The 16756-nt window shown below is 40.2% G+C and overlaps 1 protein-coding gene across 7 annotated transcripts in view; it reads left to right on the top strand.

Moving 5' to 3' along the window:
* The window catches only part of SLC17A1 (solute carrier family 17 member 1), a 46124-nt gene that overhangs the window by 10131 nt on the left and 19237 nt on the right, over positions 1-16756 (top strand). For 4 of the 7 annotated variants that reach the window (XR_003521422.1, XM_027602191.1, XM_027602192.1 and 1 more), the window contains exons 5-11: positions 85-172; positions 522-608; positions 6186-6304; positions 6410-6571; positions 7511-7643; positions 7733-7880; positions 16470-16560. Coding sequence is in view for 3 of the 7 variants with exons in the window: in XM_027602191.1 (XP_027457992.1) it covers positions 85-172; positions 522-608; positions 6186-6304; positions 6410-6571; positions 7511-7643; positions 7733-7880; positions 16470-16560 (828 nt within the window). In the remaining 4 variants the exon portion in view is untranslated. The remainder of the gene's footprint in view (positions 1-84; positions 173-521; positions 609-6185; positions 6305-6409; positions 6572-7510; positions 7644-7732; positions 7881-16469; positions 16561-16756) is intronic. The other 3 variants (XR_003521424.1, XR_003521425.1, XR_003521423.1) reach the window with 1 other exon arrangement.

The following is a 16756-nucleotide window of genomic DNA, read 5'->3' as shown; positions in this document are numbered from 1 at the left end:
GTATTAAGATAATGCAAAAACTGAACAGGGTTTAAATTCACAGAAAGTATCAGAGATCAGATGTCCCAATCCTTCTGATTTCAGGGATCGGTATTCATAGCTCAGCACGTCATGTGGGCCAAGTGGGCTCCTCCCTTGGAACGAGGCCGACTCACCTCCCTGAGTCTATCAGGTAATGACGTAGGGCCTAGAATGTTTGAATCCCGCTATCATCTTATTCTAGCACGTTCTTCCTAGACCTGTAAAAGATGTGTGTTTTGAAGTGTCCAGGGCTTTGGAAACCATCTGCTCCAGCATCCTCGCTTTAAAGATGTGGAAACTGTCTAGAATGAAGAAAAGTCTCCTTTATCTCAAACAACAGGAAAAAAAGAGAAAAGCGAAGATTTTATTCTTTTCTTCTGCTCAGTGTTATCCTTACAAATGTATTTCACTGGAACTTGTTTATTGCTACCGTGAGGCTACGTTATCTCTATTCTCAGATGCCTGTGCTCCTTAGGGGTTTCTTTGTGCCCCCTGATTAGGAATTCTGCTGGGATCCTTCATTGTTCTGCTTGTGACTGGATTCATCTGCCAATCCCTGGGCTGGCCCATGGCCTTCTACATTTTTGGTAAGTCTCTGTCTATAACATCCCAGTTGTTCTTCAGAATTGAAAAAAAATTAAAAATAAAAACTGACTATAAGGTAATAATTTATATAATGCTAATGATATTTAAAATCATGAATCTCATTGAAGGAAAGCGAGAAGTCAACATTCATTAATTTCACATTACAAGCAGAACTATACATGTGTTATTGTACATTACCTCTGCAATTCTATAATGCAGGTACTAGAGATCCACACCCCTTATATGAAACCCTTGGGGAAAGGGATGACCCACTATTGTTCATAAAAAGGAGCATACAGACTGAAGCAATGCTAGGAAGGAGATAGATAGGGGAAGACACCCCAATCCCCCTCAACTCTCTCTTCTTTACCTTCTTCTTGGGCTGCTTGCCAAATCAATCTAGAAAGCAGTCTACCCAGGGGCCTGTTGATGTTCATTCAAGCCAGCCATCTGTGACCAATGCAGGACATCGAAGGGTGAAGAGTGGGTCTAGAGGGATGAGTGGAAGACATCCAATGCACACTGTGAGCAAATGGCAAAGCCATAATATGAACACATGCCTTCCGTCCTCCAGATGCCATTGCTCTTCATCAGTAAATTAGTCATCAGTAGTAAGCAATGATCAGTATAGTGACAGTACCCAAGCCCTGCACCAGGAAAGGGGCCAAAAAATACTGGGACTGTCTAGCCTGGGGAAAAGAAAACTTGAGAGAGCATGAATAAAAGAGAAATTCACACCTGCCCTGTATTACAAAATTAAAACTAATCAGGGCGCCTGGGTGGCTCAGATGGTTAAGCGTCTGCCTTCGGCTCAGGTCATGATCCCAGGGTCCTGGCATCGAGTCCCGCATCGGGCTCCCTGCTCCTTGGGAGCCTGCTTCTCCCTCTGCTTCTCTCTCTCTCTCCCTCTCTCTCTCTCTCCTCCTCTGTCTCTCATGAATAAATAAATAAAATCTTTAAAAAAAAAAAAAACTAATCAGCAGAAATTATAGAGAGGTGAGATTTGCGCTCCATGAAAGACAAGCTCAATAATTAACGCTGCCCACCTGATCAAAGGTTGGATGACCTCCTACACTCATGGTGTATTCCTATTCCAATGTCATATACATGTGTATGGCAACATAGGTCATTTACAGTTCTCATGGGTGGCTCCATGAAGCTCAGAGAGAGGCACTATGCCTTGTCCTGGGTCAGCAGCTTTCCCACGAATTGCCTCATTTGGAGGCACCTGGAATGGGGGGAAAGACTTAGAGGGTAGCAAGGTAGGGATTCAGGCATCTGCCTCCACAAGTCTTTACCATGAGGCATCGTGTCATGCCCACAGAGGCCAAATGGTCAGCTCCAGTTCAAGGCAGAGGCAAGACTAAAACCAAGAGGTTTTGTTCTATCTGAAGGTTCTTCTCGATGAAGTTAAATAAATCTAAATCCACACTGCTTTAAAGAACAAAATAACATCTGCCTTTGAGCTGCTTCTAATTGCTGGAGAAAAGCTCCCAAAAGAGCAAATCACATCACAAACTCACATTTGTGCTTACAACGGCCGTCCAGCCTGCCGTTTCCCTCCACGAGGACTATTTTAAACTTCTCAAAACCTCTCTAGTCTCCTCAATTCTCTAAAATGGCTCCCTTTCCCCTGCCTTCTCTCTCATGTCACCTCCCTTTGAACAGTGGAAATTATTGCTCAACCTGTCTGTACCCACTGCCCCAACCTCTCAGACTTCTCCTCAACTTCTATCTGACTCGTGTCTGACCCATTCTGCCATCGAGACACCTCTTTTTTTTTTTAAAGACTTTTATTTATTTACTTGTGTGTGAGAGAGAGAGCACAAGTCGGGGGGGGGAGCGGCAGGCAGAGGGAGAAGCAGGCTCCCCACTGACCAAGGAGTCTGACGCGGGACTCGATCCCAGGACCCCGGGATCACGACCTGAGCCGAAGGCAGCCGTCCAGCCGACTGAGCCGCCCAGGTGTCCTGTCACTGAGACAGCTCTTGACAAGATCACGTACAGCTTCCATCAGAGCCGCCCTGATTCCGCACTGAGCCCGTTCTTGGCCCTCCGCCAACTAGGCCCTCTTCGTAGAGTCTGTGGGGTCAAGATTATATCCTCTCCAGAGCCCACGGCCATCACTCCTAGTCATCACTCCCAGAACTGTTTGCTTAAAAACCACCAGGGCTTTTCAGACACGGAAGGACTCTTCTGCACATGCACTGAATTTAGACTTGGCCAACGAGGGGCAGGCAAAACTGCTTGCAGGAGATGTAAATGGAGTATGATGGGGAAGGCAAGAATTTCTACACATAGTCAATTAAAACTTCTGTTAGCATGGAAACGGATCTGAGTAGGAACAGGAGGTCAAGCCTCAGACCACAGTGACCAGGGATTTGTGACCAGTGGAATCAAAGAATTCTAAGTTTAAACCTCATTCTTCCTTGGGTTTCTTTAAAAAACTTTCTTTGTCTTAGATTTTCTCTAGTTTGAGTATAATATGCCTCGGTATGTATTTTTTTGTATGTTCTCTTGAGCTTCCTGTCTCTGCGGTTTGGCGTCTATCATTAATTTTGGAACACTAATTATTCCTTCAAATATTTCTCCTGTCCCATTCTCGTTCTTCTCCTTCTGATAGTGCCATATGTATATATTACACCTTTTGTAATTGTCCCACAATTCTTGGATACCTGTCATTTTTATTTTTTCTTTGCAATTCAGTTTTGGAAATTTCTACAGACATTTCTTCAAGCTCGATGATTCCTTCCTTGGCCATGCCTAGTCTATTGATGAGCCCATTAAAGGCATTCTTCATTCCTAGGTTAGTGTTTTTGATCTAGCATTTCCTGTTGATTTTCTTATTAGAGTTTCTGCCTACTTACATGAATCATATATTCTTGTATGTTGTCCATTTTTTCCATAAGAGCCCTTAGCAATATAATCACAGTTTTAAATTCTTGATTTGATCATTCCAGCATCTCTGCCATTTCTGAATCGGTTCCAATGCTTGCTGTCTTCAAACTATATTTTTTGTCTTTTAGTATGCCGTGTGATTTTTTGTTGTTGTTGCAAGCTCAACAAGATGTACTAGATAAGAGGAATGGAAATAGTCTTTCAATGTGAGGTTTTATATTTATCTGGCTTGGCTAGGGGTTAGACATTGCTTACTGTTTGCTACAGCTCTAAGTTTCAGAGGCTACAATTTCCCCTGTTTTTGTGTTTTTATAGTCTTCTTAAATAAAGTTTGACACATGCAGTTTTTCCATTTGTATTCCCATTTATATACAGGGAAACTACTGATGCGGTGGTAAGGTGTGGGGGGTGGGGAAGATAGTGTTCTATCTATTACTATAGAGTAATCTATAGTCATATGATTAGTCTCAGTCTTTCAGTGAGTCTGTGCCTCTGGGCTTCACCTTCAGAAGTCCTTCCCAGTGTTCCCCCCATTATGTAAGACAGGAAGGCCGTAGGGGGTTGCAGTTGGGTATTTCCTTTTACTTAAGCAGGTTAGACTCTGGTAGAAGTTTCCCTTGACAGCAGGCTTTGTTAAGAACAGGATGCTCTAGACATAATTCAAAACTGCTACTTTTCCTTTCCCCTGCTGAAAGGATGTAGGAATTTTTGTCTCATCTTCACTGTGAGAACCTGGTTAGGTCTCCTGAAGGTAAAACTCACAAAAGTATGAGGGTCCCTCCAGGATTACCCCCACCCCAGATTTTTTTACCTCTCAAACTTGTCCACACGGCCTACTGCGATTAATCAATTGCCAGGTTTTCTTACCCTGATACTGGTTCCCATGTAGTTTTCTGCTTCTGGGCTTCTGTTCCAGGAAGTTGTAATTCTCTGTATCCCTTATCTGTCTCTCCAATTTGGGGTACAGTAATTTGCCCTATGACCTCAATATTCTGATGGATCAAAGAAGAGTTGATTTTTATTTTGTTCAACATTTTTCTTGTAATGAGGATGGGAGGGATGACTACCAAGTTCCTTACATGCTGGATCAGAAACCAGAAGTCTCTCTCCAGATCATTTTGAAGTTACATTTTTGTCAACTTTGGATGAGAAGACATACCTTATTTGAGTTTCTTAATAAATCCAGAACTTAAACATTCATGTGAATTTCCATGTATAGTCTTGCCCCAGGCCTCACAGATGTTAGAGATGGCCAAACCTCCATGCCCAAAAATCAAGTGGAAGTTCTCCAGTCCACGTTTGACCTGAGCTCTCAATCACATCCATCACCAATGGTGCCCTTGCCTAACTCTCTGCATTGGCCTTTGTTCTCCTGGCCATTCTGTCTCAGTCTTTTGCAGACTCATCCACTTCTCTTGCCATTAACTCTTGTCTCTTCAAAGCTCTGCTCCAGGCTGCTCCTTGAGGACTGTACTCCCGCCCTAAAAATATAATTCATGCTAAGTGTCAATTACCACTTACTAACTGTGTGTCCCCGGGCAAGGATGTGGACCTTTCTGAACATCAGTATTCTCATTTTGAAAAAGAGCTAATAGGCCCATATGAGTTTCTGAGTTGACTAAAATAATATATTGAAATGTACATATTGCACATGTATTTATTAGATACTTACTTCTGTCCACTTATGTTTCACCTTGGGATTGGGTTCTCAGGTCATAGAATGACATGGAAATAGTATACAGTTGAAATATCCTTTTAATGTTGCTTAAAGAATGTTGTGCAAGCCTAAGATCTCCCAGTGGCTCCAGGTTTCCACATGGTCTGATCCCATCAGCTCTCGTCCTCAACCTTCCCCACCCTCCCCTTGCTTCCTCTCCAGTCACACTGGCCTCAGGACCTAGGCCTTCAGCACTCTCTGCTCCCTCTGCCTGGAGAGTCCTTGCCCCATATCCATGTCACAGCCTTCACTGAACATGATACTCCCCCCACCCCCGTAACTTCTATCCAGAGCTCTTGTCACGGATATTTAATACCCTTTACTTATTTACTTTTCATCCTCTTTTTCTCATCCACTAGAAAGTAAACTCTCTGAAGACAGAAATTTTTGTGGTCTATTCATTGCTGCATCCCCAGTGCATAGAATAGTGAATGGTACATAATGTGCATTTAATCAATATTTGTCAAATGAATGAATGCCTTTCTGGAAGACTGACTGATGAGTACTACATACTCCCTGTCCTAACAGATGATTCCTCACAGAGGACTTGTGTAATACCTCAGGCCTGGGCTGAATCTCGGGAGCATGGCCAAGACCTAGCTCTTAAAGCTAGGTGACAGTCAAGCCCTGTGAGGGTTCAGCTGTACCATATTCTCATGGTGGAACACGTTGGGAAACTGTAGAGATGAGGGCCTAAGAGCAGGGAGTCCCACTATGATGAGTGGAGGGATACAGAGCCTAGATCAGGAGAGGCCAGAGGCTTACCGCCCTCTCTGCAAAATTCATTCTGTAGGCACAGCCGTGGATACAGAGAGGACTATCAAAACTGTAAGCCTTGTTGCCAAGTTTTAAAGAAGGAAGAGTAGGTCCAGGTTCTCTGACCGATAATGACAAATGCCAATTTGGGAAAGAGACTTACTACCGACAGAAGCAATTTCAATTCTAACCTATCCTGCTTTGATAGGTGCTTGTGGCTGTGCCCTAAGTCTTCTCTGGTTTGTTCTGTTCTATGACGACCCAAAGGACCACCCATGTATAAGCATCAGTGAGAAGGAATACATCTTGTCCTCCCTCAACCAGCAGGTAGAACACAGATGCTCCACTGTGGTATCTTCCAGATTCTGTGCCAAATGGAACCATGTTCCTGCTTGTCCTAATGTGCTAACAGTTAATGGGTTTTTTCCCCAGGTCAGCTCAAGGACACAGTCTCTGCCAATCAAAGCTATGATTAAGTCTCTTCCCGTCTGGGCCATTGCTTTCGGTTCTTTTGCTTTTCACTGGACAAATAATATCATGGTTTTGTACACTCCAACATTTATCAGCTCCAAGCTTCATGTGAACATAAAAGAGGTAAGTTGACTTGTGTTCTCCTTTTAGCTTTATGAAGGACTCTGCTCATTTCTTTGTTTCTTATGACTCTAACCCTAGCTCTTGCTCACCCCTACACCATTTAGCTGTACCTGGGGACTGTTTCCAATTCTTATGTTAACGTTCCCCAGATCAAAGGGTGTAGGCACATATCTGGCACTCCCACAATAGAATACACTCATGTTCCCAGAGGTTCCCTACCTCCCATTCACTGCATGATCACCCCAATTAGTATTATTTAAGGCTCAACACCGTCATTGCCTACAGAGACTGGGATCCTTCCCTGCCACCCTGCCCAGCTCACACCCAACCTATCTCTTGGGATAAGGCAATGAGTCCTGGGTCTTGCTTTGAAAGGATGGGCACTCTCATTTCTTATCTGACTTGGAGAATGACTGTTCCCTGAACCTATGTTCAAAGCCACACTAACCAGAAAAGACTCCTATAGAAATGGAATGCCCAAAGTGCCATTCATCAATCAACCTCCAATAACCCAGCCTTGGGGCCAAGTGCTCTCTGATTCAGTGTTATCCTCTGTGAGACCCTGGATGTATTGAAAGGATTAAGGGCAGTGGTTCAGAATCAGCACCATATGTATGTCTGTAGTTGCTGTCATTACTAGCTCTACCATCTTGCCCAAGGCCGGCATTCCCCATTCCCGACTATAGTCTTCGGATCTCGATTCTCCAGTACTTTCAGGTCCCGTGACACTAAGAAGAGAAAACTAGATGGACTCTGACAACTCTTCCTGACCCCAAAACTATTTTCCTCTTTCTTTTGGGTGGTGTGGCCCCAAGTGGGAATTCTGAGTTTGCACGTTGATGGTAGCTTGTATGGCAATACAAATTTTAGATACTGAATTTTAGCGTCGGGATGACTCTACCTATCATACTCACCCTTACACTAACATTTACTTCCCAGAATGGGCTGCTGTCAGCCCTCCCCTATTTGTTTGCCTGGAGCTTTGGTATCCTAGCCGGTCACCTGTCAGACTTCTTCCTGTCCAGGAATATTCTCCGCTTAGTTACCATCCGGAACCTCTTCAACACACTGGGTAAGGAACAGCCGGATGTTCAAGCTCCTTGAGGCCCTTTGCCCCGTCTTTGGGATGCCCCTAACTGTGTTGTCTGAATCACTCCCCAGGACTTCTCCTGCCTGCCTTCTTTAGCGTGTGCCTGCTCTACCTGAGTTTCAGCTTCTCTAGCACTACCATCTTCCTGATACTTGCCAGTTCAACAGGAACCTTTTGTATGGCTGGAGTACTCATAAATGGCTTGGATATTGCTCCCAGGTAGGATTTTAAAAATCTCTTTCCTGTATCCAAGCTCTCCAGGGTTTTTTAAGATTCCAACCATTTTGGAGTTCGTGGCCACCAGGCCAAAACTCTCCCAGAAGCAGCATCAATATAGTTCATTCATATAATGTAAGTAATCATTATGTACCTAATGATATATTAATGTTTGCAACCCCTATATTTATGAAGTACAGCCCAATGATTCAGGGCACAGATTCTAAAGTCAGAAGGCTCGGTTTTAATAACAGCATGACCACTCTCTTCAAACAAATTACTTACCTTCTCTGGGCCTGTTGCACACCTATAAAATGGGAGTGATAAGACAATGCTTACCTCATAGGATTATTAGAGGATGAAATAAGTTAATTTAGGTCAAGTACACAGAATAGTGCCTGGCCCATAGCAAACACTGTATACAGGTTACCTGCTCCCCCTGGTTATTGTTATTGAATACATGTTTATATATTATGAATCCTTATGAAAATCCACCAGTCAGTAGTACTTATTTTATAACTAAGAAAACCGAGGGTCAGATACTTGTCAGCCAAGATCTCACCACTGGTTTGGAATCTTACCTAGGATTTTAATCCAGATCTGTCTGGCAAAATCTTTTGCTTTTACTATGATGCCTTTTTTAAAGATACTCTAAGTGTGACTGATGGAAGCAGCCCAGCCATTTGCACAACTCCAGGGGGCACTGTTTACATTGTGCTCTATAGGGCTAGCAGTCCCTGGAGAACGTGGATCCAGTAGGAACAGAATTCTCTGAAGTTTAGCAAAGCAGTGGCTGTGGGGTAGAGAGGCGAAATCAGCAAAGAATAATCCACTTGTCTTGATTCTTATAAAGAATCTTGTCCATTATATCTACACAAGGTGAGTGCCAGAGTAGTGAGGACATGTATCCACTTGTTTTATTCAGTTCCAAGACCCTCCTTAAAAATGCCCACAGGTGAATTATATACAAAACGTGTAAGGATTATTTGATACAGAAAGCACAATGTCAACTGAGTCATATGCACTTTGAAATCAAGAATGTATACAGAAATAGGGATGCCTGGGTGGCGCAGTTGGTTAAGCATCTGACTCTTGGTTTTGGCTCAGGTCATGATCTCAGGGTCCTGGGATGGAGCCCTGTGTGGGGCTCCGTGATCAGTGCAGAGTCTGCTTGAGATTCTCTCTTCCACTCTGTCTGCCCTGCCTGCTCATGCTCTCTCTCTCTCTCTCTCTAAAATCAATCAATCAATCTTTAAAGAAAATAATGTATACAGAAATAGAGAAAGGAAATTATAAATAGCTAGGATTTATTGAGTATTTTTATGTGCCTGGCATGCCCCATGTGAATGAGATATTACCCACATAGTATGGGTGAGGAAGCAAAAGACCAGGGAAAAGAATTCATGTAAATCACACAGTAATAAGCACTGAGGGCTCACACCTACGTATGTCTGCTTCCACAGCTGACTAGCTGTAGTCACTCCCTCAGTAGGGCTATTTGCTAGCATCTTGTCAGTAGGCTATGAAATAATCTCAGCCAGCAATGGCTTGAGTTTATAGGACTTGTCTGAGTTGCATCATTCCAATGAACCCAAATTCCATGTCAGCCAGGTAATTTTGTAGAATCAGAGAGAATAAATATGCTAATACACAAACTGGAAAAAATTCTTATCCCTTAAGGTAGTTCATCCTCAATCTTTAGGGCATATGTGTGTTATAGCTCAACCATATCAATTTCTATTGCTTCAACTATTGTTTATTAATGGGATGGAGACCAAACTTACTTAAGCAAGAATGTTCCTAATCATATACCTCCCTTGTTATTATAGAGAGTTCCCTTAGAGAATAAATTTCTAATTTGTCCTCTTAGGGAAATTTGGTCTTTGTTAGAACTAAAGAGTCGGTCAGGGGTTACATAGGTTGGAGCAGAACAAAGGTGGCAGGAACAAAGGTCTGGAAGGAAAAAGAAACACACATGTGATTTTGTGACAATATTGTCTGGGAAATAAGACTGAGCGAGACAGAGACCTAAGAATGGAGTGGCTGCCATCACTTTGGTGGGCAGCAAGAGTAGAAAAGCGCAGAGAACTCTACAGATGTTCTGTAATGCATTAACAAGAACCTGTCATTGCCTTGACATTCTCAAATGGAGGCCCCAAAAAAGACTTTAATTGCTTTTCATTACTTTTGACTGATTGCATGGATTGTACACCCTTGAATTTCCCCCTCCATGTGAGCCTGAAGTAGAGTTCAGACATCAGAATCTTATTTGGGCTCTACTAAATCATAGTATGCCAAAATATGAAATCAATAAATTTGAAAGTCTACTTTAATGGCTATTTAAATTTCCAAAATGCCTTTTAGTATGAGCTATTGCTGCTGAAGGATAAGCCAATTTAGAGATCACTGTGGTCCAGAAAATTATCCTGCATTAGAACAACCTTATTTTCACTCCCTATGTCATGTACCTATCATTTGAAGACCGAACGGCATGAGAATTAGACGATAAAACGTCACCTACTCTCAGATCAGAAGAACTGCTCCATCCTATCGATGTGTAGCGGTTTTTTAGAGGAATTGTCAAGGCACTCAGGATTCTTGACCCTGAGGATTCTGTTTATTTCTCTGACTACAGAATGAAACACCTCTTTTGGTAAAAATAGATCAAATCCTTTCTCACAGCCACAGCATGCTGAAGACGTCTGAATCTGGGAGGAGAACATAGTCATTAAAGATGTCATAGTTACTGAATATATACTAGGATAAATATAAAGAAAACCACTCCTAGAATTGTTGCAGTAAAATTGCTAAAACTAGAAAGTCAGGGAGGGAGAAAGAGAGATCTCTTAAACACAGCCACATGCAAAAGCACATTGCTTTCAAAGAAGAAATAATAAGACTGGGAGCTGCTTTCTCAAGAGAAAAAAAATGAAAGCTAGAGCCAATCTCTAATATGAAAAAAGTAAAATCACCGTGAATTAGAGGTTTATATCGAGCAAAAATTCCTTCAAGAATTAAGGTAATATAAAAATATTTTCAGGCAAATTGTGAAAATTCATCAACAAAGGCCTCCAATGAAAGCTTCTTAAGTGGGAATTCTTTGGACAGAGGCAAAATAATCACAGATGAAGCATAGAAATATAGGAACAATAAAGAGAGATGGAGAGGAAAAAAAGTAGAGTAAATCTAATAATTACTGAATTCACAAAAGGAAAGCAATACCTTGCAGGGTACAAAATATATGTAAATTAAAATGTCTGACAATAAAAAGCACAAAAGATGAGAGGATATAAATGAAAATGTGTTCTCAGGTGCTTTCATAAATGGGAATTTATAAAAATATTAATTTATGTTAGACTAAAATAAGTCAAGAATATATGTTTTAATCTCTAGGGTAACTATTGAATGATAGTAAAAGTGTAAAGGAGATGATACTGCAAAACACCAATGAAAAAGAAATCAAGAGTGAAGTTTAAAAAGGAGCATAAAAGAGGTGGAAAAAACAGAATGAGGATCTATTTAAGTCAAATGTATCAGAAAAACACAAAATATAAAAGGACTATATCTTCCAAATTTTGAGTTAATCTGGATGGAAATAAAAGCAATAACAAAATGTACCTGATTATAAGCAAAATAAAGGAAACCACATCAGCCAATGTAGACTTTAAGGCAGATGCATTACTAGAGATAAAGAATTTTTTAAGAATTACTTTAATTCACTAGAACATATAATTTTCTAAATTTCTCTGTACCTAACATTTTACAACTGTAAAGCAAAATTTGAGAAAACTGTTCAATTTCAGCATAGGATTGGGCAGCTGTGGATGACTGACAGTCCAGCTGGGGAACATCTGAAAAGACCAAATAAAATGCCAAAAGTAGGGGTGCCTGGCTGTCTCAGTCAGTGGAGCATGTGACTCTTGATCTTAGGATTGTTCAAGATCAAGTTTTGAGTCCCATGTTGGATATAGAGATTACTTTAAAAATTTAAAAAATAAAATAAAATAAAATACCTAAAGTGTTCACTCAAAGGCATGAGACAGCAGCCGAGGCCCTATAAGACCGAAGATACAAGAGGATAGACCCTCTGAGGTGAGCTGACAGTTCCCGCCACTTTTTCATTGGGGTCATTTGGCAAAAGGCTGCTAATCCAGGTTTGGCCCTGGGACAAGTCTGCTGCTATGTATAGAGAAATTAGTCAAGCGTTTGGGTTGCACAGGGCTGGAGTGACAACATTGAAAATTAAGGGAACTTAAACATAAAGTCAGTTTCTTTCTTTGAGATATTTGTTGAGTTCTGAAGTTCAATGGGGCAAGTGGCAAAAAAAAATCTAAGCCAAATCTAGCATGGCAGAATTTGCCATACTATCTATACTAAGGAGACAAGATCTGCCAAGGCCTGGCGGGACCTGGCTGGATATACTAAGCTCTCCATTTAACAACATGGAGGGCAACACCTAAGGAACTGGGGGGAGTGAGGGGGGTAGGTACTACAGGTTTGGGTCTTATCAAAATTGAAAACTAGCCTCATCTCAGTGCATTTGCTAATTAGATTAAAGTGATCCACTCCCTCCCCTCCAAGTCTATCTATTAGAGAAAAGGGTGAATTTTCTCTTACAAAGCATAACATACTCTTGGAGTCCCTAGAGCTCTTATTAAAAATGTCCAGCATTTAATAAAAATTAGTAGGCATGACAAGGGATAGGGCCATGGGATCAATAACCACAAAATGCATTAGAAATAGTCCTACAACTGATACAGATATTAAAATTATCAGGCAAGAAGAACTTTGAAATATCTATGATTAATATACCCAAGAAACCAGGAAAAACTGAAGAAACAAGAAGAAAAGATAAAGAATTTGACCAGTATTGGAATCTATAAAAACAATCAAATGAAAATTTTAGAACCAAAAAAATAAAATGCCTGAAATCGAGATCTTAATAGATAGGTTTAATGACAAATTAGCCACATGAGAAAATAAGATTGGTAAATAGGGAGACATATCACAAGAAACATCTAAATTGAAATATACAGGAAAAAAAAATAAAAGAGCATAACAGAAATGTGGAATGAAGTAAAAAGGCTAACAAATTTGTATTTGAATCTCAGAAGGAAAAGAGAGCTAAAACGTGACATAAGCAATATTTTAAGAGAAAACAGGCCCAAATAATTCAAAAGTCGCGAAAGACAGTAAACCACACGTGCACAAAGCTCTGTGAATTTCAAACATGATGAAATGTAAATTATATATATGGTAAGAATGCCAAAAGCCAAAGACAAAGAAAAAAATCTTAAAAGGAACTAGAGCAAAAAGGCATGTCACTTTCAAGTGGCAATAATAAGCCTGACATCTGACTTTCCAACAGGAACCATGAAAACCAGAAGATAATGATACGATCTCTATAACATGCTAAAAAATAAATAAATGTCAACCTAGAATTTTATGCCTAATGAAAATATTCTTAGAAAATCAAAGCAAAATAATGTTTTCAGACAAACAGAGAAACTGTCACCTAGATCTTAGATCTTCTGTCACTTAGATCTTCACTAAAGGAAATACTAAAAGAAAACGTTCAGGTAAAAAGAAATACCTATTGAAATCTGAATATGTTAGAAAGACTGAGGAGCAATTAGGGACGGTAAGTATGTGTGTAATTACAGAGACTATTGATCTGTAAAAACAACAGAAAGTGACATGAGTTGAAATGCATATTGAAACAAATTGCATTAAGAAGTTAAAACACAGGATGAAATAATGCAAAGAGCAGGAGGGAAATAAACAGAATGTCAAAATATTAAAATCTTAAAAATGCTCTAAGCTCTGGCATAGAGAAAATAGTAAAAGTATAATTCATAATAAACTTAAGCAAAAAGTACATGTTATAATACCTTCAATGCTTGAAAAGAACAGTTGAAATAAAGTCACAGAAGGAAAAATAAAATAAAACGGATGAATCTAGAAGAAAAAGTGGAATATAAGAGAGGAAGTCAAAAACAAAATAGTGAACAGATACAGATAATCAGAAGTATATCAGTAATTATATTAGCTTAACATAGAAGAAATACTCCAAGTAACTATCAAGATTGTCAAAGTCAAAAATAAAGGAAATGCAGCTCTATCCTGCAAATAAAAGACACACATTAAACATGAGGGTATAGCAAGGATGCAATTAAAGAATACAAAGAAGTAGTCCAAGCAAATATTAACCAAGAGAAACCTGAAATACCTATGTTAGTATCAGAAAAAAATGGAAGACTACTAGAAATAGAGGGTGTTAGTTCATAATGGTGAAGAGAAAATTATCAGAATTATATCTCTGTTTGAATCCAATAATACAGCTTTAATTAATAATCATTATGAATTGAGAGAACTCAAAGAACTAGACAAATTTACAATGAAGGAAGAAATTTTCATAGCCTCTTTCAATAGCTTGGACTAAAACAGAGGTAGACAAAAAAAATCAGTAAGGATATGGATGACTAGAACAACAACAAAAATTAACAGAGTTGACCGGATTGACATATGTGGAAAATCACACTGCACACAATAAGGAGAGGATTCAAGTTATTTGCAGTTGCCTATGGGACAGTTATTGAAATTGGTGATGTTCTGGGTCATAAAGCAAGCTGCAATTGATTTGAAATGCTTGAAATCATTCAGAATATATTCTTTGATCACAGTGAATTAAGGTTGCCATCTAAAGCAAAAGATACATAACCCCCATTGCTTTGAGAGTAATGTTTAAGTCGAAGAAATCACAACTGGAATTAGAAAATACTTTAAATCATAATGAAGTAGGACATTTCAAAGCATGTGGGATGCTTTTAAAATCATGCCCAGAGAGGGATACCTGGGTGGCTCTGTCGGTTAAACGTCTGCCTTCGGCTCAGGTCATGATCCCAGAGTCCTGGGATCGAGGCCCCATCAGGCTCCCTGCTGAGCAGGAAGCCTGCTCCTCCCTCTCCTGCTCCCTCTGCTTGTGCTCTCTCTCTCTGACAAATAAATAAAAATATTTTTAAAAAATCATGCCCAGAGAGAAATGTATAGCTTTAAACACATATATTGAAAAACAGGTAAGTCTTAAAATCAATAATCATGTTTCTTATCTCAAGTAGCTAGAAAAGCAGCAAATTAACCCCCCCAAAAAATTATGAAGATTAGGACAAAAACGTTATACATAAAATCAACAATGTCAAAAGTTGGTTCTCTGGAAATTAATGAAAGTAATGGAAAAATGAAGGGTGATTAAGAAAAAGAGAAAAATTATCAATGTCAGTAATGCAAAAGCATGCATTATGGTAAGTTTAGAATACAAAAAGGAAATAACAGAATATTATGAACAACTTCGTGCCTGTAAATCTGACAATTTAGATGAAACTGAAAAGTCCCTCAACACACACACACACACACACACACACACACACACACACAGAGTCATAAAATATAATTTTTAATATTTTTATGGGGGAGAGGTGCTCATGAAGGCACATGTGACAAAGGCTCACAAATGGCATATGTAGCTCTATCCCCACAAAAACCCTAGGGGTCCTATTGCTAAAATGAAAAGGGCAACTATCAATTCTGGTGACAACTGGTGATTTCTGCCCCGATCTGCACCTATCATTGCTAATACCCATAAATGTTCTTATTTATATATTAGAACACACTCTCCAGCTCCCCCTAAAAATCAAATCAAATTTCCACCCAGTGACTGCATACGGTTCAACATGCAGGGACTTTCGGTCTGTATGTGATGCCTCTCTGATTAAGGGACAGAGAAACTAATAGACAAACTATATACTCCCTCCCATATTCAACAGGTGAAGGCAGAATAGGAATAAAATAGACCTAGGGAAATAAAACGAACAGAACAAAACAAACAGAAAACCCTCACTGTCGTAAAAGGGAAGAAAAGGAAACACAGAACCTTTAATGGTGAAATCTTTTGAAAAGGAAAGGCAAGACTCCCCGCCCTGGAGAGAACTAATTTCTTGGTAAAGACACTGGTTCTGCTCTCCAGAAGGCACTTCCTTGTTCTCTTTGGCTGCTGGGTCTGACCCTTCCTCTGTTGATCATTCTCCGTGGCTTCCCTGCCTTCTGCTGAGCTGGGCTTGGGTACCCAGGACTGGCCGAGCACAGCTGCCTGGCAGCTAAGCTTCCGGCTTCCTCATCCAAGTACTGGGAACAATCACTGGGCCCGTAGCTCTTGGGCCGTGGGAAGAGACCAGGTGGATGGAGTCCTTCACTTTTGTATTATCCCCAAACCAGTTCCTATCACCAATAAACATCACCTTCTGAATTTCTCAACTGGATTCACAGATTTCCTAATCCTGCTGGCTTTCATTCCACTAGGCTCTCTCTCAATCTCAGAATCGTTTTTACTGTTAAAGCCAACTTTTCTGATTTTGTACTGCCACTGGAAAGTTACTTATACCCACATAGTTTTTCAACTTTTAATGGAATTTGAGGAGGAATGAAAAATTTAGGAAATCAACAGTTATCACTCTTAAGCTTCACTTCGTTAGGTTGTCTTTTCCTGCAGCATTTGTCTGACTTTACATCTGTGTCCTGCCGTTCTTTTTCGCATAGTTATTACGGATTTCTTAAAGGAGTTACAGCTGTAATTGGGATGATAGGAGGACTCATTTCTTCTACTCTGTGTGGAGTAATCCTTAATCAGGTAAGAAGCCTTCAGACACGGGTGGTTACTTTTCTAATATTACTTATACAGAGAGAGGCGGCAATATATATACAAACAATTGTAGACACGACATCAGCAGGACGTGAGTAATGAGATATTTGCTCACATTAAACTTGGTCAGATCAGGCATCCCTCCAAATCTACAGATAATGTAATTTCTTTCTAATTGGATGTC

Source organism: Zalophus californianus, chromosome 7 (genome assembly GCF_009762305.2).
Source record: "Zalophus californianus isolate mZalCal1 chromosome 7, mZalCal1.pri.v2, whole genome shotgun sequence".
NCBI lineage: Eukaryota > Metazoa > Chordata > Mammalia > Carnivora > Otariidae > Zalophus > Zalophus californianus.
This window is presented reverse-complemented; position numbering and strand designations above follow the sequence as displayed.